We start from the raw sequence: 23462 nt of genomic DNA, 5'->3' as shown, positions 1-23462 counted from the left end.
AAAACTTTTCAACAATGACAGATTTGTTATTTGTTATGTATCATAGTTTATCCAGATATATTCTATGGGGGATGTGTTATGAGTTGAAGTCTAATTCTCTACGAGTGAATATTCATAAAGCCAGATGTGACACCAGGTCAACACTTTAAAAAAATAAATCCCTTTTCACTTAATAATAATAAACTCTGTGCCTGTCAGCCTCCTGTGATCAGAGGAGTCATGCAGCTGCTGTTATTACAACAGTAACGACAGCTACTGCCGCTCTTACTGTTGTTGTTCCTGTTACAGCCGCTGTTGTTGTTACTGTTGTTACTGTTGTAGCTGTTGTTACTGTTGTTGTTACTGTTGTTACAGTTGTAGCTGTTGTTACTGTTGTTACTGTTGTTGCTGTTGTTACTGTTGTTGCTGTTGTTACAGTTGTAGCTGTTGTTGTTACTGTTGTTACTGTTGTTGCTGTTGTCACAGTTGTAGCTGTTGTTACCGTTGTTGTTACTGTTGTTACAGTTGTAGCTGTTGTTACTGTTGTTGTTACTGTTGTTGCTGTTGTTGCTGTTGTTACTGTTGTTGCTGTCATCACAGTTGTAGCTGTTGTTACTGTTGTTACTGTTGTTGCTGTTGTTGCTGTCATCACAGTTGTAGCTGTTGTTGCTGTTGTTACAGTTGTAGCTGTTGTTACTGTTGTTACTGTTGTTGTTATTGTTGTTACCGTTGTTGCTGTTGTTGTTACTGTTGTTGCTGTTGTTACTGTTGTTGCTGTTGTCACAGTTGTAGCTGTTGTTACTGTTGTTACAGTTGTAGCTGTTGTTACTGTTGTTGTTACTGTTGTTACTGTTGTTACTGTTGTTGCTGTTGTTGTTACTGTTGTTACTGTTGTTACTGTTGTTGCTGTCGTCACAGTTGTAGCTGTTGTTACTGTTGTTGTTACTGTTGTTACTGTTGTTACTGTTGTTGCTGTTGTTGTTACTGTTGTTGCTGTTGTTACTGTTGTTGCTGTCGTCACAGTTGTAGCTGTTGTTACTGTTGTTGTTACTGTTGTTGCTGTTGTTACTGTTGTTTCCGTTGTTACTGTTGCTGTTGTTGTTACAGTTGTTACAGTTTTTACTGTTGTTGCTGTTGTTACATTTGTTGTTATTGTTGTTACTGTTGTTGTTACTGTTGTTACTCTTGGCATTGGCATTGTTGTTGGTGACAATGTTGTTGATGTCACTGTCAGTTGTTGTTGTTGTTCTCATTGTTTTTGTTGTCATTAATGTTGTTGACATTGTTGTTGACACAACAATATCTGTTGTTCTTGTTGCCGGTGCTGTTGTCGTCTTGTTGTCGATGTTGTCGTTGTTGTTGTTGATGCTGCGGTTGTCATTTGTTGTTGTCATCTTTGGTCATTGTTGACGGTTTTGTCATTGTTGTTGTTGTTGTTGTTGTTGCTCCTGGTTTCTGTGTACAGTTTTCTGTTCAAATGGATCTGAGCTCTGAAGGAATCATTGACAGGAAAACAGTTGATTTGAATGTATTGATTATCGGCTGATCAGAGCGATGTGTCAGCATTGGTTCAGTCGCTCAGCGGTGCATCCTGCTCTTTCCTCCCCAGGCCAACGCAGACGACCGTCCGGGGTTCCACGTGGTTTTGGGGAATGAAGCCTGCGACGTCGACTCCATGGTTTCTGCTCTGGCGTACGCCTACTTCCTGTCCAAGGTGAGCCGCCGCCCAGTCAGCTGTCACCTGGAGGCCTCTGGGCGGCGCTATAGAGCCCCAGCAGCAACTAAGATTGTCCTTTGCACCGAATGCAGTTATTTTACTTGAATTTCTCCTTTACCAGTCCCAGTGCATCTTGAACTGTGGTGTTCAGTACTCACATCTTTATATTTATCACTAACATGTGTTTGGGCCTGTTTGTTTATCATACAGTTCTTTTCACCTTGTGTTTTATTCAACTTGTGAAGCCAAAGCCAGACAATAAAGGTCAAGTGAAATGCGTCTGGATCTCAGCAGTCTGACGTGTAAACTGCAGCACAGGAAGTGGAAGTTATGAGAGAAGTTCGATATTTAAAGCGACAGTACAGACCTCTTGCATTTAAGTAAATGTTTGCTTTGTTTTGAGGGTGTGAGGTGGAGCTGTGCATGGTGGTTAGCATGTGGTGTTAGTGTGAGGTAAGATATTTGTATGTGTTTAGTGTAACGTGTCTAACTTGAGGACATGCTGTCTGTCAGACCGTGGGTGGCGACATGCTGGCTCTGCCGCTGTTGAACATCCGTCAGTCGGAGTTGGTGCTGCGGTCGGATAACGTCTTCCTGCTGCGGCAGTCAGGTGTTTCTACAGACCTGCTGCTGTTCAGAGATCAGCTGGACCTGCGTGCCTTGCAGCGAGCCGGCCGCCTGCGCCTCACGCTGGTCGACCACAACGTGCTGCCCAGGTAGCCACGCCCACCTCGCAGGTAGCCCTGCCCAACCACACAAGCAGGCATAATGTCCTGTCCAGGTAGCCCTCGCCTCCCCCACCATCACCACCAGCCTGGCAGCCCCTCCCACTAGCCAGCTGACGTCCTGCCCATTTAGCCCCGCCCATGAAACAGGTAGCCCTGCCCACCAGGCAGGTATCCCCACCATTCTGCCCAGGCCCCGCCCTTGTAGGCATGAACACCAGGCACATGTCCACACCCCCTGTCTAGGTAGCCACGCCCACTAGCCAGGCACCATTGTCTAGGTAGCCACGCCCCCTCCAGACAGTGTGTGTGTGTGTGTGTGTGTGTGTGTGTGTGTGTGTGTGTGATGACATCACTGTGTTCCTCGTGCAGTGCAGACAGCGACCTGGAGGGGGCGGTGGTGGAGGTGATAGACCATCACTTCCTGGAGAGAGAGCCCTCCTCCTCCTGCCCCGTTACCGTGGAGACAGTGGGCTCCTGTGCTACCTTGGTAACAGAGCGCATCGTGCAGAAAGCTCCGGAGATCCTGGACCAGCAGCTGGCTCAGCTGCTTTATGGTAAATACAGCCTCCATATACTGTTATTAACTCACAAATACACTTCTACATACTGAAATATTCTTTATAATAATTCCACAGTGCAGTACCCCTGTGTATGTATGGTGTATATAGATTTACTCTTATTCTCAACTTCTTATTTCTGTATTTATTTTGTAATATTTTTGTAGGATTAAAGCACATATATATAATGAACATGCTTTTTTTTTTTTTTTTTTTTTTTTTACATATTTCTAATGCATATTTCCTATATCTTTTCCAATTCTTATACTTTCTTTTATGCTTATAATATATTCTTGAGAATGTATTGACAATTTGAGCAAATGCAACAGACCCAATTTCTCCTCGGGGATCAATAAAGTATTTCTGATTTCTGATTCTGATTAATAAATCTGCAGTGATGTAATGAATGAATAATGTAATGATGTAATGTAATAAGTAGCAGAGTTTGGCTCTCTGATGTTGCTTCACTGAGCTTTTTCACAGAGAACACATCATCACAGTAAACCTGTGTGTGTGTGTGTGTGTGTGTGTGTGTGTGTGTGTGTGTGTGTGCAGCCACCATCCTGCTGGACTGTGTCAACATGGCTCCTGCAGCAGGTAAAGTGACTCCTAAAGACAGTCAGTGTGCCGCCCAGCTGGAGCAGCGTTTCCCCGGCCTGCCACCGCGGGGCGCTCTGTTCCAGTCGCTGCAGAACGCCAAGTTCGACGTGTCAGGTCAGCAGCCCGGCCTCCCTCAGGTCCTCACCACCCCCCACCATCTCCATGTGACCCCAAATACACTGATCGATTGAAAACACATTATTCCTTAAATAAAAAATATGCTGACATTAAAAAGAAGTGATACATCACATCATACACTGCAGGGATATTAAAAGCCATAGTACATTATATATAGTACATATATAAATACATATACTGTACATATACTGTATATATACATCTGTATAATATCAAATACTGTAACTGTTACTGTAATTTTGTAGTATCTGTTGCAGCATTTAGTAGTATTTATTACAGTATTTAGTCATGTTTATTGCAGTATTTGTTGTCCTGCAGGGCTGAGTACAGAACAGATGCTGCTGAAGGACATGAAGTCGGTGTCGGGGGAGCTGAAGCTGGCTGTGTCTGTTATCTACATCACACTGGAGGTGAGGCAGTACTACACAGTACCACACAGTACTACCACAGAGTACCACCACAGCACAGTAATTCCTCATCACAACACCACAGCATGACAGATTGAAATACTGCATGATTATATCTCATAGTTCCACAGAACACTCACATATTAGTACTATATTGTAATACAGAGTCAAATAATACTACTACTACAGCAGTGTTACATATCATTAAACACTGCAGTATAACACTGTGTCATAGCAGTATGCAGTAGTACCGCATATGACAGCTCAATACTAAATTACAATACTGCGTGAATACATAACCATGAAGGATAGCAAAAATAATCTTAAAAAAGGATAGTAAAATAATATCATAGGACAGTAGAAGCTTGTAGTACTGAGTCATAATAACACACAATACTGCGACTACTACTACTACTACTACTACCAATAATAATAATAATAATAACGATAATATTAAAACATAATAAAAGCTTATTGAAACCTCATCCTGCAGGGTCACTGTCACGTTCCAGTGAGTGAACAGGTTCAGAGGGTACAAACTGTCTGGCCTCTGGGGGGCGCTGCTGCACTCTAAATGATGCCTGTTCACTCCAGCCGGCAGACAGACAGACAGACAGACAGACAGACAGACAGACAGACAGCTGACTGATACGGACTGAAACTTCACTATGAGTCAGTTCACAGGACGTTACAGCACAAAACATGCATGAGTGATCAGATTAATGTTAATTTAATCTGACTTTTATTGTACATGTCAGTGTTCAAGTGTGACGTCTAGACAGTTTGATAAATCCAAGCTTTTCTCAAATCAGAGTAACCAGAGTAAACCCCCCCCCCCCCCCCCCCCCCCCCTTCCCCCCGTGGGGGTCTGCAGCTTTAAGACAGTCAGCGTGGGCGTCTGACACATCAAAGAGTTGAAACGGTTTTGGTGTCAAACTTCAAGAAATCCATTGATTTCTGGAACACACTTTCATCTGTGTGTGTGTGTGTGTGTGTGTGTGTGTGTGTGTGTCAGGAGTTCCTGCAGCGGTCAGAGCTGGAGGCGGAGCTCTCGTCGTTCTGTCAGAGGCTTGGATTGGACCTGCTGATCGCCATGACGATCAGCTTCTCTGACAGCAAGGAGCCGTTCAGACAGCTGGCCGTGTACAGCCACAGCGCCCTCTACAGGCAGGAGGTACACTGTTGTCCAGCTTTATGTCGTTATGGCAACTGTTACTTCTAGTATTACTGCTACTACAATGAGTACTACGACTGCTTAGGACGTCCTAATCCTAATCTGTAAACACCTGTTAAGACATACCCCATTTAGCCCAGCATTCTCTTAATCCATCGCATTTATCTACTTATTTGCGTATTTATTTATTCATTCATTTTTATTATTATTATTTATTATTATTAGTGTTTAATCCTCTATAATCCCTCTTCTACTGTGCCTCACTGGTCTTTATTCTGTCATGTTTTTTCTCATTCTGTATGCATGGTTGTATCTTCATTGTGTTTTATTTTATTGTTAAGCGTGTTTATTGCAGTTTTACCTGAAAGCAGCTTCATAAATAACATGTGATTTGATTTGACCACTTCTGCTTCATCTGTACTTTCGCTTTAGTTTCTCCAGTCCGTCCTCTTGTCTGTATTTTTTGAGTTGCTATGACAACCAGGTATCATGCCCCCTCAGGTGAGCCAGCACCTGGAACAGGCCTGTAACCCCGCCCTCAACCTTTGTCCAATCAGCAGCCCCCATCCTCACATCACAGCCTATCACCAAGGTAAACACACCTGTAATGAGTCCAGCTCACCTGCGATGATGTCACATCTCAGGTGCTTCTCTTAATGTAAGCTTTAAATCCAAATCTGTCTCCAAGGTAACACGCTGGCCTCTCGCAAGAAGCTCCTCCCCATCGTCAAGGACTTCCTGAGGGAACGGAGTGGAGACTGTTGCCGCGGAAACCAGGAGGAGGCGGGGCTGGAGGAGGACTCGCAGGTCCCGCCCACTCCGATGAACAGCTTGGTGGAGGGCTGCCCGCTGGACGCCGGCCCACCCAGCATCAGCGCCCTGGCCCTGGAGGAGAAGATCAGCAAGATGGCTGACCGCGAGGAGGAGGGGGGCGGAGCTCACTGACGAACTCAGACCGCCGCCGGCCGGTCTGCGACGAGCGCCGCCCAGACAGGAAGTAAAGACGAAGAAGGTAGCCGAGATGAACGGGACGCTTCGGTCTGAGGTGGGCGGGGCGACACGAGGCTTTTCCAATCAGACCGCAACCTGCAGGGACAATCTGACGACGCCTCCCTGTGGGCGTCTCTGACATCACTTCCTGTCCAGTCACCAAATCAGAAAAAACATGTTTCCTCCTGCAGCACAGCGCCTTCTGCTGGCGGAAAACTGTTTCATCCTGTGACGGAAGAAATCATTGTGTCCTTTCTCAGTAAATTCAGGTCCCGGGTCAGATGATTAAGTGAATCAATGAAAGTGTAGAAATGTTAAGAGAGAAATCAGTGAAGATTGTTGACTGAAAAAACGGCACGAGCCTCTTTAACCTCCGAACTCCGTCTAAAGCAAAAGGCTGAAATGTCCCGTGATTTTTCCCGGACGTGGTTTTAGACGTGCATGTTCAAACCGGAGCGCCTGAACGTTCAAACTGTGCTTTGGAAAAGTTTCATGTGATCATATGAGCAGCTAACCACTAGCAAGTTAATTTATGATAATAAAATATTGTTTCAAAACTCCCAATTGGCTCTTTTTATGCGAGTGCTTGCCCAGTTCAGGCAGAAGGCGTTTCACTCTGACATTTCTTGACTCTTGTCACAGGAACAGCAGCAGAACATGTTGGCCAATCACAGGAAGTGAAATAAAACCTGTCGACATCGAGCTTCCTCACTTTAACCCTCAGCTGATACCTGAGCAAGTTCACTGGGTGTCTTTCAAGAAACTTGGGGGAAGAAAGGGGATTAGAAAATTAGAAGAAAAAAAAAACAAAAATGTTAAGATTAGAAAAAAATAAGTTAAATTTGTTTAAATGCTTGTGGAAGGTGTTATTAAAATATTAAAACTAAATTAAAAATTAAATTAACAAAAATAAAAAAATTGTAATTATTAGAAAAGTATTTATGATATTATTATATTATTTCTATAAATATTTTAAAAATGAAATTACAAAAAAAAAAAAAATTAGCCCAAAAAAATCCCCCCAAAAATGAGAAAAATAAAAGAAATAATGTGAATTTTTTCAAGCGTGTGAAACTAAAATGTTTCATAATAAAAGCGCAGACATGGGCTCCTGAAAGGGTTAAACATGAGGAACATTTAACATCAGGGCAGCAGCTATTACAGAAGTATTGATTAATGTGAAGTATTGATTAAGTGCTCTAGAATTTTAATAATCAATTCATCATTAGAGTCATTTATCAAGTACAAATGCCAAACATGTCCTCCCCTCCTTTCCTTTCCTCCTTTCCTTTCCTCCTTTCCTTCTCTCCTTTTCTGCCTTCACTTGAGTTACTTCCTGGTAGGAGCACAGCACTTCTTTTGTCAATAAAATCAAGATGTTTTTTTCTTTCTTTCTTTCTTTTTTTTTTTTTTTTTTGGCTTATTGGTTTTAACATTTTATAGATAAGGGCTGAACAGTCATTCAAAACATTACTGAAATGACAATATGGCCAAGAGAAATATCCAGATCACCTGAGCTGTAATGTTTTGATAAAGCTAAAATGTGACTAAACGTTGTAAATGAAGTTTCATGGAGCTGCAGAGACGGCCAAGTCCACAAATTGTGTTTTCCAGGTGTAAGAAAACATGAGCCCAGAACTCACACCATCATCACTTTGACAGCCTTTCCAGAGAAAATAAGAAGTGAGCTCAGAAATCATTTGTAATAGCTGTAAAAATCATCACAGGATGTTTTTTTTATCATGTCACTCAGCCCTGTTATAGATTAAATAAATCAAAAAAGGATTCACAGATTATAAAATATTTGTTAGTTACAGCCCTGATGTGCACTGCCCCTTTAATAATAATTAAAAAAAACAAAACACTTGAGGTAAGATTGCTCCTCCTGGGCTCGACACACCAGGCGAGTGAGTGGAGTCTCACAACCTGCTGAACTGGAACCAGTTCACCAGGCTCTGTCTGCCTCTGGTTTCCATGACGACACAATAGAAAAAAAGTGGAGACAGTCAGCAGAGCCTCGTTGGGACTCGCTGATATTGGTGATAGAAAACCATTAGAGGCTTCAAATGAGACTAATCATCTTAATGGGAGGAGTGGGTGGGGTGGGGGAGGGGGGCACTGGGACCCAGAGGCAGCCTGCACGCCTCCCGCCCTCAATAACAGCAGCTGATTGGTTGGAGCTGATGAACGCAGACTGAAGATGTTTCTTTTGTCACCTGTCTGCTCAGCCAGGTGAGCTCTGACCAATCAGGAGGCAGCTGTGCTCTGAAATGCAGAAAAACCTGTAGGGGCAGAGAGGGCGAGTCCCACACACACACACACACACACACACACTCACAGAGCAAACACACCCACATGAGCGCAGCAGTCTGACTCAGGAGAATCAGGAAGATGAAGCTGTGAGTCGACGTCCGGCAGCTCCTTCATGCCTCCGGGATCTCGGCGCTCTGGTCAACATCACGGTGACATCACGGTGACATCACAGCCGCACCGCAGGAATGGGAAGCTACGCTGACCAGACGGACAAATACATGCTGAACGGGTGAGTCGCTTTATCTGTTGTTTTAGCACACAAACACACACACACACACACACTGCGCTTAAGAGGCCGGCAGCAGTCTCATGTTTCACAACCACTGTGTGTGTGTGTGTGCGTGTGTGTGTGTGTGTGTGTGTGTGTGTCACACTGAGCAGCCTCAGTTTCCAGAAGTGAAAAAGGGAAGTGATGTTTCAAACAGAACTATTTTCTCCAGACGGTCAGTGAATGTGACACGTGGCACATGCAGACACTGCTGCCTGTCTGTCTGCCTGCCAGCCTGCCTGCCCGTCTGCCTGCCTGTCTGTCTGATCTGGGGTCAGTTGGTGTGTTTTGTGTGAGCGGTCGGGTTCATGCATCAGGAAGTGAGTGAGCTGCAGACTCACACCTGCTGGACTCACCTGAGGTGAGCAGCTGGTCCAGCCTCCACTCACTTCCTGATCACCAGCCTGACGCCTCCAAAACCAGCCAGCTGTTCACTCTCACTCTGTCTCACTCTCTCTCTCTCACTCCTCACTCTCACTCTCTCTCACTCCTCACTCTCACTCTCTGTCTCACTCTCTCTCACCCCTCACTTTCCTCAGTCTGTCTCACTCCTCACTCTCACTCTCTGTCTCACTCTTTCACTCCTCACTCTCACTCTCTGTCTCACTCTCACTCTGTCTCAGTCTCTCTCACTCCTCACTCTCCTCAATCTGTCTCACTCTCTGTCTCACTCCTCACTTACTCACTCTTTCTCACTCCTCACTTTCTGTCTCACTCTCTCACACCTCCCTCTCTCACTACTGACTCATTGTTTCTTTCTCTCACTCGGTCTCAGTCTCACTCTCTCGCACTCACTCACTGTATCCTCTCTCTCACTCAGTCTCAATCTCTCACTCTCACCCCTCACTCATTTCTTTCTATCTCTCACTCTCTCCTCACTCTGTCACCCTCATTCACCTCAGTCTCTCTTCCTCTCCCTCTCACTCACTCACTCACTCATTCACTTTCTCGCTTCTCACTCTAACTCCTCACTCTTCCAGTCTCACTCACTCACTCCTCACTCTCTCACTTCGTAGTCTTTCTTTTTTCTCACTTCTAATTCTCTCACTATCACTCACTCATTCACTCTCTCACTTGTCACTCTCACTCAGTTGTCACTCTCACTCTCTCGCTCATTCTCAGTCTCTCTCTCTCTGTCTCTCTCAATCACTCACTCTCCCACTCTTACTTTCTCACTCTCTGTCTCACTCTCTCTCTCACTCTCTCACTATCTCATATGTGCTGGTTGGGTTTTGCATCTAACCTCCAGGTGCACCTGAGCCGTGTTCAGGTGTTTGGTTCTCTTCTCGGTTCTTCCTGATGTGGGAACTCAAACCCACAACCTCCTCTCCTTCTGTCTCCATCAGAGGAAACGTTGACATCAGATCATTAGCCGTTCTTCAACAAGTGTTGTATCCTGTGTGTGTGTGTGTGTGTGTGTGTGTGTGTGTGTGTGTGTTCATCCTGTCAGGATTCTTATCTGCTCTCTCTCTGCACGTGCTCACACGGAAAAAGACGTTCAGAAATGTGAGTAAGGGTCTCCATGGCAACAGTGATCAGGTTTCTCCAGCAGAAATCTACCTGTGCTAACCGGCTTTCTCTTCACCCCTCTAACCTGATTATGGAAACTGGCTTACTGTTTCCGTGGTAACTCACAGATCAGAGAGTAATCTGATTACAGTGTATCAGTACCAGCATCCACTGTGTCAGTGGCGGGAAAAGGTGATTTTTTTCAGTAGCAGGATGAAACGTCCTGCAACACAAAACAACCAGGAGGCTGATCAGAAAACCACCAAACTGCAGGCAGAACATGACGAGACAAACCGGAAACCTGTCTGCACAGAGACCGAGACAGGCCATGTACAGTGAGTGTAGCACTAGCTGTAGTAAGATAAGATAAAATAAGATAAGATAAGATAAGATAAGATAAGATAAGATAAGATGGGCCTGTATTGATCCCCTGTGTGGGAAATTCAATTTGACGCAGCAGCACAAGGGAATGAAACATCAGAGAAAGAAATTTCCATCACCACCTATAGAAGATAAACTAAGACTAATAAATACAATAAAATACAATAAAACGTATCAGTGTGTGTGTGTGTGTGTGTGTGTGGTGGTAGTTGTATCAGTTTTAGCAGTACCGGTCCTCCTGTGCTGCATTCCAGAGAACAGCTCATCTCTTCAGTCAGACTCGTGACGTCACGCCACACACACACACACACACACACACACACACACACACACACACACACACACACACACACACACACACACACAAAGACACAAAGAACACAAAGACACACACACCCTACCTCCAGCTGTCATTTTGAAGTGTCTGATTTCTGATTGGCCGTCGCAGAGGAAGTGTCAGTGATGATTCTTTTCTTTTGTTTTCTTTTGTTTACACGTTATTGTTGCTGGATCTTTTGTCGCTGGGGTTTCCAACTTTTCAATGTTCTGGACCCTCAAGTCGGCCCTCATGAGGCCCCGGACCCCCACCTACCATGACCATGATGTGAAAAGTTATTTTGTGTTCATTATGGAATTGTCTGGGTGTCATAACTTGCCAAATCAGTTCAAAGTGGTGAGATTAAAATATCAAGTCAAAAATAATCACTCCTACAGATTTTTGTGTGGTAGTGATGTCTAGTGAATAAATGCTTTGAATTCACTGGATTTTTTTCAACATGCAGGGAAAAAGGCAATAAGCAACTTTACTAAAAGATTACTAAAACAAGATTACTAAAACAAAGCTGGAAGTAAGTAAAAAAAATTGGCAGAAAAGTAGCAAAAATATGTTTTTAAAAATGAAAAGAAAACTATGTTTTGTATATAAATATCAAAATGATATATTTAAAGGTCAGATGAGTGATGCTGGATCAAATTTCTTGTGCTCACACGTATTTAAACTGTTCCTCATTTTGCTGAGGGGGTTCCTTGACCTCACTTTGAAAACCCGTTTTGTTACAGGCTATTAAAAACTATTTTGTATTTTTACATGTCTCCATTTCATTTCACATCAGATTCAATTTTACTTCACAGTCGACAGAAACAGACTGAACAGAAGACCATGTTGTTGTCTGCAGAGCGATCTGTGTGAAAACCAGCAGAGCCAAAGCACCAGCACACCAGACTCCATTCAAAAATCTGCCTCTTTAGAGTTTCCTTGCTCGTTAGTGAAGTTTCATCCCTGATAGAGCGAGACTTTAGCCTCCAGTTTAAATATCAGGATGAGCTCTTTAGTTCTGCATTCATGCAACAGCAGCCACTGCAGTGACACTTGAGCTCCTCCACCAACACTCCATCAGAGAGCGCTGGTCAGGTGCTGCCAGGTGAGGCTGCTCACCTGCAATAAACTGACAGGAGTTTTGAATGGAGGCTGGCTTTACCTCTGAGTTTTACTGTTTTACTGTCTGTTTACTGTGTAAAACAAAGATAATACCATAAAACCTGGCAGCTGAAAACAGCTGAAAGGATGATAATCATGTGTGATTACACTATAAATATAATTAAATACAATAAATATATATTTAAATACAATAAATCATGTATTACAGACATTTGGGTGTTATTGTTAGTTAGTTAAATCATTATATAGCCATTATTCATACAAGTTAGTTCCAGTGGAGTGATTTTACTGTCATATATCACTCTGCTGTGCAAGTGGTCAGAAATAACTTATTTACATTAATGAGCATGAGCTACATACTACTGCTACTGTTACTACAACTACTATTACTACTAATAATAATGATTATAACTAAATCCACATCACAAGGATGTTAAACTGCAGGGACTCTAAATCCTGAAACCTGATTGGTCTGCGAACCCTGCATTGGCCAGTTTGGATGTCTAACCTTTAGTTTTTCAAAGTGTGGTCCAGGGACCCACAGGGGTCCTTGAGGGTCTTCCAGGGGGTCCTTAGCAAATCTTGAATAGTTTAAATTAATTGCTCATAAGAGGCTGAAGGAAACGGGCCAGCTCAGGGTCTGATGTTGGGCCTTTTCTGTGTTTTGTCCCTGCAGGGCTCCTGTAGGTGCTGCCGCTCCCGACATCCAGGACATGGAGCTGAGGGAGGAGTGGCAGGACGATGGCTTCCCCAGGTCAGCTGACCTCTGAGCTTTAACATCACCTCCACCTGTGTGATCAGGACAGAATTGATTTTATTTCTTCATTTATTTATTTATCCATTAGCATGGTTTCATACAAAACAACTGGAGATAGACCCAAAAAAAGCCCAGAGGTGTTTATCACATGACTTCCCGGAAATAATCAGATCATACACAGTTTACAACAAAATAAAAACCATAAAAAAGAAAAATATAAAATATTCAGACAAATAAGAAAATAAAAAAAAAGGAACTGAACTAATCTAAAAATAAACTGCTGACAATCTGAACAGAAAAGAGTTTAATGTGATGACATCAGAAGGGGGGCAGGGCTTAAGACCCACCATGCATCTATCCATCTCACAGCGGCATAATTTCCAAACAAATGCTGAGATTTCCACAAAATTGGTGGTAAGACCGGTCAAGGGAAAAGGAAGAGGTGCTGAACTTTCCATGCCCTTTAGCCAAAAGGGGGCGTGGCCTATCACAAACAGTCACAGAGCTTCCTGGTGGATTAGCATAACACCACTAAGTTTTGATATGGGTTTTGTTCCTGACTTAGAAAAACATGTTTACTCAACTCGTGGATTGGATCATGCCCACTTCCTCTCAGGCCACGCCCACTTCTGTTTTTTGCAGTTTCTCCAGAGGGGGTCATGTGTGGTATCCTCTGACTCGGCATGTCACTGCCAACAAGGTGGTCAACACACGGCCACGGCCATTTCCCAATGAACAAAAAAGAACACACTGCATCTTCCACACCAATAACCCAGAGTACTGTAATGTAGACTCTGGTGTACCACAAGGCTCTGTTCTGGGCCCATTCATGTTTCCTACAGACATGCTTAAACGCAGTGAAATTATTTGTAATGTTACCACTGATCTATAATTCATTCTGCATGAATAACATAATAACGGACTGGCTGTTAAAGGACCACTCCAGTAATTTTGAATTTTTGGCATGATTTCTACAATTTCCCCACATTTTTCCAGATTTATGTTCAACAAACCATTTATCAAGTCCTGCAGGGAACTAAAGATTTCACAACATAGAATCAAAATGTGAGTTTGTGGTTAAAGCAGCCGCCTTATAATGCTCTGCTTCTGCAGCGAACAAAGTCCTCAACATTCAGAAACCACACAGCTGATAATTGGCTGTGGAAAGCAAAACGTTTCCCTGGGGACTATTTTCCCTGGCGGAGGAGGAGGGAAACATGCAGAATCACTGGGGTGGAGCTTTAAGAAGCTGCAGATTAAATCAGAGCTGCTGTTTGTTCTTCTTATCTGCTCTGCTGTTCTTCATGTGGAGGTCACAGCAGCGCCAGCCGCTTCCCTGGTTCCACCGGGCAAAAAAAAAAAAAAACCTCTCAGTTCCTGGAGCTTTATTTCAGGCCAGAAAAAAACATGCAAATTATGATTTTTTATGGTTAGATTTATGTGTTTCCATGCTCACCCTGAATTGAATGTTTGTGGTTATTTTAGAAATAATTAGATTTTCTGTAGTGTGTTCAGAATGCACTAGAGGGCGTTGTGACCCGTTCAAACAAATGTTCATGTCGGGTCTCTGGCATCAAGGAAAATAAAAACAGCTCCACATTTTAAATTAAAACTCTGAAAGAACTTTCATTTTATTTCTTTATTTTTTAAATAAACATTTTTTTGTTTATTTCATTTATTATTTTGTTTTATTTATTTATTTAAAGTTTTAAAACTTTTCAGTAAGTTTATGGTTTTCTTTTTTCTGTCTTTTTCTCTCCTTTTGATGTTTAAAAATTATGTTTACTAATTTTAGGTACAGTTTTCATATTTTTCTAAAAATATATATTTTTTAATTGCCATTTTTTGGCAAAATCTTTTCTAATTTTCGAATTGGCTTTCAAAAGGGTTAAAAATACATAATTTGTATAATATTTTAAAATAATGTATACTGCTTAATTTTTCTACTTTTTTCCTACTTTTTCTACTTTTTCTACTTTTCTACTTTTTTTTTTTTGCAAATTTTATGGTCATTTTCTTATCACTTCAATTTTTTTCTCATTTTCTAGTCTTTGTAAAAATAAATTTAAAAAAACTCTTGTAACAATTTTTACTTTTTTTTTTTACATTTGTTTGGGCAATTTTGTGGTCATTTTCTTATATTTTACTTTTAAATATTTCATGTTTCTGAGAGAAATGGAGTGAATCTGATGGAGCAGCTGGCAGCTGAAATTCTCTGGTCGACATTTAAAAACTTCAGATGTTTACATTCCTTTATATTTATATCATAACTATTCGCTCCAGATATCTGAACACTTCAGTAATGTTCAGTGCAAATATTGAGAGGAGAACCTGCCCTGTTCCTCCTGCTGAAGTGAAACTCTGTATATTAATAATAAATAATCTGAATGTACATACTGTAAACTGATATGAATAATGACTGCAGACCACTCCCAGAGGACTGTGGGAGTCCGGACGAGGAGACGGAGAGCCCGGCGAGTGGCGAGAAGCAGCCAGGTACACCTGAGCCTCACCTGCACACACACGCACACACACACACACACACACAAACCTCAGAATGAGAAGGTAAATACAGATATTAAATTCAGATTATAAATCCAGGTGATTAATTCAGGTGATGTGAGTCTGCCTCTGGCCTCAGAGACGCAGGAGGACAGGAACTGGAAATGTGAAAAAGTCACAAATGTCAAGGTCGGTCGTCTTTAACAAGATATTTTTTACCCCCACTCCCCCCTCAGCTCCGCCCACCACCCTGGCCCTATCAGGAGCGGCAGGGGGCGGGGCTAAGAAGCGGCTGCCCGTCCCCGCCCTGCTGATGCGCAGCCGGACCGACTCGAGCCGCGAGTCCGGGGACGGCTTCTCTGCCGCCGGCCTGTCGCCCGATGAGACGCCGTCCTTCGACATCAACCTGGAGGCGCTGGAGACGCCGTCCGACAGCGAGACGGGCACGCTGCCCGACAGCAGCCACGACCTGGAGTGGGATGGTGAGACGGGTTGCACACACACACACATGCACACACACGAACACACATCATTATAATAATCATTAATATAGTTTTCTTGTTGTGTTTTCTTTATACATATAATGTTTTAGAATAACGTTTACTAATTTTACGAATTTTTTCTGCTTTTTTTGCTATTTTTCGGGTCTGTTTTTGTTTGTTTTCTCATTTTCTCAATTTTTACATTTTTTTTTACATTTCTTTTGGGGTAATTTAGTGGTAATGGTTTCTTATAATTTTATTTAAAAATATGTAAAATGTATATTGTTTTCTTCTGATGTTTAGTTTTTTGCTAATTCTCTGGTCAGTTTCTGATCACTAATTGCCAAAGTTTGGCAAAACGTTTTGGCTTTTTTTTTTTCTAATTTGAGAATTGGGTTTTAAAGGATTAAAAAATCAAATAAAACCTGTAATTAAAACAAACAAACTAAGCGAGGCCCCGTGCCCTCCAGATGACCTTCCCCGGCTGCGGCGGGGCGGGGGCGTGGCCAGGAGCCCGGGGGCGGAACAAACGGAGATGGGCCTGGTGGAGCTGGACCAGGTGGACAGCAGTGGGCGCCGCTGGAGGAAGTTCTGCATCTCAGGTCACGAGTACAACGTGAACATGAGCGTGCTGGAGCCCTACCTGCAGGTCCTGTCGCACGGAGGTACGGGTTTTATTGTTTTTTTGTTTGTTTTTTATTAGAGTTTTTGCAAATTTTGTAGTAAAAAACAAAATTGCAGGGTTTTTTTTACTCATGTTTTGTTACTCGTTTTGCTGATTTGCACCTTATTTCCTCCTGTTTTTGGAAAAAAATCAAGTGAATTATCTCAAAGCATTTTGTTATTTTATATATAATTTTGTTTGCCGTTTGTCATGTGAGTGAAAAAATAGAATTTAAATCAGGGTGTGGCCTTTTTTTAATAAACAACATACAGTAAACAATATGAACCCTAACCCTGAGGCCCATTTTTTAAGGAAATTAAACGTCTCTTTTCTTGTTATTTTCTTGTTTGAATTGGAAAATAGATCCACACTGTAACTTTATGCCAGGAAGAAAAGACCCGATGGTTCTTTCTCAAAAACCACAGAAAAAGAAGAGAGAAGAAAGAATGAAGAAAAGTAGAAAGAAAAAAATAGAAAAAGGAATTTGGCCCAAAACTTTGATTAGCTGCTGCTAATGATGATGATGATGATGATGATGATGATGATGATGAAGATGTCCTCCCTGGTCGCCTATCCAGGATTGGCTCTGTCAGCACCATGTGACCTCTGTCTGTCTGTCTGATTGGTTGAAAGGTTACTATGGAGACGGGATGAACGCCATCATCCTGTTCTCTGCCTGCTACCTGCCAGAGAGCACGGTGGAGGAGTACGAGTACGTCATGGACCACCTGTTCAGGTCAGCACACACACACACACACACACACACACACACACACACACACACATTTAAACAAGAACCTCAGATGTTTCTGTCCTTTATATTTATATCATAACTATTCGCTCCACATATTTGATAACTTCAGTCATGTTCAGTATAAATATTAAGAAGTGAATCTGCCCTGTTCCTCATGCAGATGGTGTATTCATGCCACTGTGGGAAAAAAAAAAATACAGAGCTGGGGGATGGGAGGTAATATTCTGAGAAAAAAAACTCAGAATTTCCAAGATTAAAGTCATAATTTTACGAGAAAAAAAATCCAAAATTCAAAGACTATAAAGTCACAAACTCTTGAGTTTAAACACGTGTGAAAAAAATTCTCTTTACCTGAAACGTACGGAGAGACAACTTTTCAAACCTCAGGACAGGAGAGTGTCTCTATCCGCTGCTATGGGAACGCCGCCCCCTGCTGGCCTGAGTGAGGGATGCAGCTGATCAGTTTTTCTGTAACTGATCGACTGATCGATTGTGTGTTTCTGATGCTGATTTACGATGTAGAAATATTCTGTGTTTCAGGTCTTCAGCGGCTCAGCTGGTAGTTTGTTCAGTTCATCCTGTTGCAACAGAAAGTTTCTGCTGATGATTAAACTAATTAATTATTGCTAAATGTTATTGATATGATGGTTCTGTAAAAATGTTCCTGCTGATCTTCACACTTTCTTCACTCCAGTTTTCCATCAGCGGAATAAAGTCCTCCACATGAGTTTTCCTAAAAGCAGCAGCACTGTTGGCTTTTCAGGACTTTTTCAAACTGAAACGCTCCCTCCTCCTCCTCCGCCAGGGAAAATAGTCCCCGGGGAAATGTTTTGCTTTCCACAGCCAATCATCAGCTGTGTGGTTTGTGAATGTTGAGGACTTTTGTTTTGTCTTGGTGTGTGTGTGTGTGTGTGTGCGTGCAGGTACATGGTGGGCACTCTGGACCTCATGGTGTCAGAGAACTACCTGCTGGTCCTGCTGTGCAGCGTGGCTCCCAGGAACAAGCTGCCCTCCATCAGGTGGCTGCACCAGTGCTACACCTCCATCCACCGCAGGTCAGCGCCTGCTTCATTATCTTTATTATTCATGTTGTTATTATCACATCACTGTTGTGTGTGTGGATCCTGGCCCAGCCCCAGCGTGCACGCTGACAGCCTCTCAGACTCTCAGCTGCTCTCAGGCACTTTCCCTGAGCCTGCAGACAACTGGAGGGTGAAATCAAAACTTTCAAAATCTGTGTGTGTGTGTGTGTGTGTGTGTGTGTGTGTGTGTGTGTGTGTGTGTGTTTAGGCTGAAGAAGGACCTGAAGGGGCTGCTGGTGGTTCATCCTGCCTGGTACATCAAGATGATTCTGACTGTGGTCAAACCCTTCATCAGGTCAGACCCACGCACACACACACGCACACACATGCACACACACACACACACACACACACACACACACACACACACACACACACACACACACACACACACACACACACACACACACACACACATAGGTGTTTTGGACAGATAAGTTACAGTTTATACACCTCAGCGATGAACCTGAAAAGTTTCGAGCTGGAACCAAAAGCATCTGAAGCTCTGACCTCTGCTGACCTCTGACCTCAGTTGACCTCTGACCTCTGCTGACCTCTGACCTCAGCTGACCTCTGACCTTTGCCCTCTGCAGTGAGAAGTTCAGCAGGAAGATTCGGTTCATCCACAGCCTGCAGGAGCTCTCAGAGTTCATCCCCACCGACAGACTGCAGATCCCCGACTGCGTCAGACAGTGAGCCTCTGCCCACTCTAACACATCTGATTCTACTGTTTCTGCCCACTCTACCACATCTGATTCTACTGTTTCTGCCCACTCTACTACATCTGATTCTACTGTTTCTGCCCACTCTACCACATCTGATTCTATCACCTCTGCCCACTCTAACACATCTGATTCTACTGTTTCTACCCACTCTACTACATCTGATTCTACTGTTTCTACCCACTCTACCACATCTGATTCTACTGTTTCTGCCCACTCTACCACATCTGATTCTGTTAAATCTACTATATAACCATTATAATCCGACTCTCTTTTAAATCTGGCTCTGCTATCATCTGACTCTGGCCCTGTTGTAATCTGGTCCTGTTATAATCTAGTGCTGTTATAATCTGGTGCTGTTATAATCTGGTGCTGTTATAATCTGGTTCTGATGTAATCTGGTATTGCTGTAATCTGGTCCTGCTGTAATCTGTGTTCAGATTAGAGTGAACGATCTCTGCCCCCTGCAGGTTCGACGAGCAGACGAACAGATGAGGATCAGACACAGCGGACGCACCATGGAGGTCAAAGGTCGGGCTGCCGCTGAACTTCCTTTCTGCACAGGAAACAGAAAAAAAACTCTTCTTCTGGATTATTTATATTTGCTCTGACTGGCGGGACTGGTTTTCTCCATGTGGAGCCTCCGGGCTCCCGTACGGCCACGCTCTCGTGGCCTTTCTATGTGGTGTGTTTCTGCGGCTCCATGCACACTGAGGGAGCGATCGCATGTATTGATCATAACTGATATGTGACATATTGGGAATAACTGATATGTGTATTGATCATGCATAAACAGGTGGGTTGAAGGAAGTGATCATGGATTAAAGTCGACTGTGACTTTAAACGACACAACTGAGGAACTTCTTTTCTAACGAGCCGTCTTCATCAGTAATGAGCTGCTGGCTGCTGATTGGCCGGCAGCCTTGTGGCCAATCAGCCTTCCCGCCCCTGCAGTGTTGCTGAGCTGACATTTAAACTTATCCTTTTAATAATTATGATAATGGTTTTCTTGTGATTTTTGTTTTTCCTTCAAAAACATGAGGGAAAGGTGATGAGTAAGTCAGCAAGAAATGACCCGAACAATGTCAAGGTCAGATCAGTGATTCTGCATCAGATTTCTGTGTTTAAATTCCCCTGAAAGGCATTTACATCATTCTTCATTTTGGTGAGGACCCCTACTTGTTTATTTTATTTTATTTTATTTTAATTAGCCTACTGTTGCTAGTTTTTTTTTTCCTTTTTCTTATTTTTTGGGCTTATTTCACCGTTTTTCCAAGCAAAGTCCCCTGATTTCCTTCCAAAACATGAGGGAAAGGTGATGAGTAAATTAGCAAGAAATGACCTGAAAGCTAGCAAATTCTGAAGAATCTACCAGAAAATAAAAATAAATAAATAAATAAATAAAATAAAAATAAAATAAAATAAAATAAAATAAAATAAAATAAAATAAAATAAAATAATAAAAAAATAAAATAAATAATTATAAAATATGGAAGACCCTCAGGGCCCCCCGGGGGTCCTCTGACCTCACTTTGGGAACCGCTGGGTCAGACGGCTGGAGTCTGAGATGAACAAACCGAGGTCCTAGCGCGGCTAGCGGCACAGGAACAATAAGAATGGAAGGTCGACACGGAGCAACGAGGAAGCCCAAAGCCTTCTGGGTAATAATGGAGAAACAACAAAGCTGCTGGTGGACCGACCAACATGTGATCAGATCAATAAAGTGAGAGAGGGAATGTCTGCCCGATCAATCAGCTGACAGCGCCTCACAGGTTCATCTGAATCTTCTCAACATGTGAAGCCAAAAAAAAAAAAAAAAAAAAACGTTCTACTCGATTCAAGTTCTATGACCGGCACCATCCTCGAACCATCGCTGCGATGTCACACACGTGGTGAAGTTAGATTTTTTTAGTTTTGGAGTTTGAGTTGAATGCCCTGAGGCCGCCACCGCCACCACAGATGACATCACCAGCTGCTGTCAAAGTGCCGCTGACGGTGTTTATCATCTGAAGACTTTTAAAAAACAAAAACAAACTAACCAAAGATGGAAGGATTTAGCCTACTGTAAAAAATACTGAATGATGAAGATGATGCAGTTTTTCTCTCTGAAGGTGGTTCACCTCAAGCCTGCAGCCAGTCTCTGTTCTCTGGGAGTTCATGTAATGAACTGTAATCTAATGTAATGTAATCTAATGTAATCTAATATAATCTAATATAATGTAATGTAATGTAATGTGATGTGATGTTGGTTATAGAATAAACCTGCTGCTCTGTGCTGCTCAGTCTGACTGCAGTAAATCTGCTGTTGTCTCCTTTTCACTGTTTAGGAAATGTAATAATTCAAAGCGAACGAACCGCTGTAAAAAGTGTCTGAGGCTGAAATAATCTGTCAACACGTGGGGATTAAGAGAAGTCAAACAGCCTGATGCTTCACCACGGTTTTGATGGCACTGACTGGATGGAGTTTTTCGTGGCTTGTTACAGGATTCAGCGGCACTCAGCTGTTAGAAAGACTGATCTATAATTTAAAATATTACAGATCTATATGCGTGATGTCAGGCAGCGTGTGGTGGCGTTCCTGGGGATTGCTAGTGGGATTTTAACCGTTTGAAACCCGACCACGTTCACTCGATTTCCTTGAAAAACATAAAAACATGGGCTAAAATGAGAAAAAAAAACATATGTATGATAAAATAAGTTTATCTCAAAACTACAGTTTGTTTATATTTTATTATTATTTTTTTATTATTCTTATAGGATATGCAATGCTTTTTTTCGTTTTTTTCTTTGTATTGATTCACTGTTTTGTTGTATTGTAGCTGTATTTTGTTTTTCTAAAGATATTGAGCAGCAGATTTTGTGTAGTTCTGCTGCTGGACACAAGAATTTACCAATGAAAAAGTACATCTATCTATCTATCTGTCTGTCTGTCTGTCTGTCTGTCTGTCTGTCTGTCTGTCTGTCTCTCTTTATAATAATAGAATTTTGTTCAGAGGGTGAAATAAAATCTCTTGGGTAATTCGTCTTTTGGAGCTGTGTTGATCTCTTCATAATAAAACACAGGGGCTCCTGAATGCCTGGGCTGGGACGTCCCGACAGGAGACTGAAGTGTCTTTCACTCAGAAAAAAACCCAGTGAGAGCCAGCAGGGGGCAGAGCGGGGCAGGACACAGGAGACCCCTCAGGGGTTCCCAGAAACCCCCTGAGGAGTTTCCAGGAATCCTGGGTGCAGCTCCAGGAGCCTGGGAGGATCATCCCGGGAGGGGTTGGGGGGGTGGGGGGTGTCGAGTTTTGGCTCTCAGCTGCTCGGCCTGATGGGAAACCGACCCACTATTGATCAGGTGTGATGCACAGCTTTATTTTGATTCTGTCTGATTATCAGTGAGATGCCTCAGAGCTCTGACTCAGTTTGGCTGTGATGCAGGTGGAGACACAGAAACCACAGGATGATGCCAGCAAATTAAAAAAAAAAAAAAAAAAAAAAAAAAGATAATTATCATAATAATGAAAAATCCTTAACCAACACTGCAAAGCAACTTCCCACTTTCAAGTTTTTATTTTGAAACTGTGAATGCTTTTAAATATTGCTAGAATAATTCTGACTTTTATTTGAATAATAAAATATTGAATCAGTGCTATCATTTTGATTCAAAACTGAGCTGAAGACCGACCTGACTGTCCTGGCTTTTCCTTTTTATTCATTTTAACATTTCCACAGGGACTTTCCTCAGACTTACAGCTTCACTTTCTTTATGTTCTTGTGTTTGGATGAAACTGAACTGAATCCCGTCCGTTTTGTTTTCACATGTTGTTATGACTCATGTTGTTTTCCTGTTTGTTTGTGACCCTCCTGGTCCGGGACGGTCCCGCACAGGGCAGCTGTCCCGCAACACGTTGGCTTTCTATTATTACCAGATGAGGTGCGTCTCATTTATGGCCAGGCGGCTCCCGGCCCGCCCACCCGGCGGCTGAGCACGACCTGTCCACGCGTTCTCTCTGGACGCTAATTGGCCGAGAGACACAAACGCTGACCGATGCGACCAATCGGCGCGTTCGGCCTCGCGGGACTGGCGTGTCCATTCTCCGGCCGCGTGCACAGTAACGGCCGCCCCGCCCCGCCCCGCCCCCTCCGGTATAAAGGCAGCAGCAGCGCCTCAGTGTTTACAACAGAGACACAGAGACTGAGCACAGAGCAGCTGCTGCTTTCCTTTTGCTTCTATTTCAGTCCAGTGTTCCTTCATTTGGTTCCCTGCGGTTCTGTTTGCGGTTCAGTTTTAGTTTGTGTGTGTTTGTTTGTGATC

The 23462-nt window shown here is 42.9% G+C and overlaps 2 protein-coding genes across 3 annotated transcripts in view; both read left to right on the top strand.

Moving 5' to 3' along the window:
* Nucleotides 1-6854, top strand: part of prune (prune exopolyphosphatase) — a 26535-nt gene extending 19681 nt beyond the window's left edge. For both annotated transcript variants that reach the window (XM_030072825.1, XM_030072824.1), the window contains 8 exons: nt 1589-1693; nt 2210-2412; nt 2794-2978; nt 3537-3695; nt 4038-4129; nt 5142-5300; nt 5802-5892; nt 5989-6854. In XM_030072825.1, coding sequence (XP_029928685.1) covers nt 1589-1693; nt 2210-2412; nt 2794-2978; nt 3537-3695; nt 4038-4129; nt 5142-5300; nt 5802-5892; nt 5989-6245 — 1251 coding nt within the window. In that variant the 3' untranslated portion in view covers nt 6246-6854. The remainder of the gene's footprint in view (nt 1-1588; nt 1694-2209; nt 2413-2793; nt 2979-3536; nt 3696-4037; nt 4130-5141; nt 5301-5801; nt 5893-5988) is intronic.
* Nucleotides 6855-8604: 1750 nt separating this feature from the next.
* bnipl (BCL2 interacting protein like) lies at nt 8605-20525 on the top strand. The gene is made up of 10 exons (XM_030072852.1): nt 8605-8832; nt 12876-12953; nt 15382-15452; nt 15695-15940; nt 16411-16605; nt 17238-17340; nt 18282-18413; nt 18649-18735; nt 19034-19132; nt 19633-20525. Exons 1-10 carry the CDS (start codon nt 8789-8791, stop codon nt 19655-19657), a joined length of 1080 nt encoding a protein of 359 aa, XP_029928712.1. The 5' UTR covers nt 8605-8788; the 3' UTR covers nt 19658-20525.
* Nucleotides 20526-23462: the final 2937 nt, after the last annotated feature.

The sequence above is a fragment of the Myripristis murdjan genome, chromosome 16 (assembly GCF_902150065.1).
Source record: "Myripristis murdjan chromosome 16, fMyrMur1.1, whole genome shotgun sequence".
Classification (NCBI taxonomy): domain Eukaryota; kingdom Metazoa; phylum Chordata; class Actinopteri; order Holocentriformes; family Holocentridae; genus Myripristis; species Myripristis murdjan.
The sequence above is the reverse complement of the archived record's forward strand: the minus strand, read 5'-3'. Positions and strand labels throughout refer to the sequence as shown.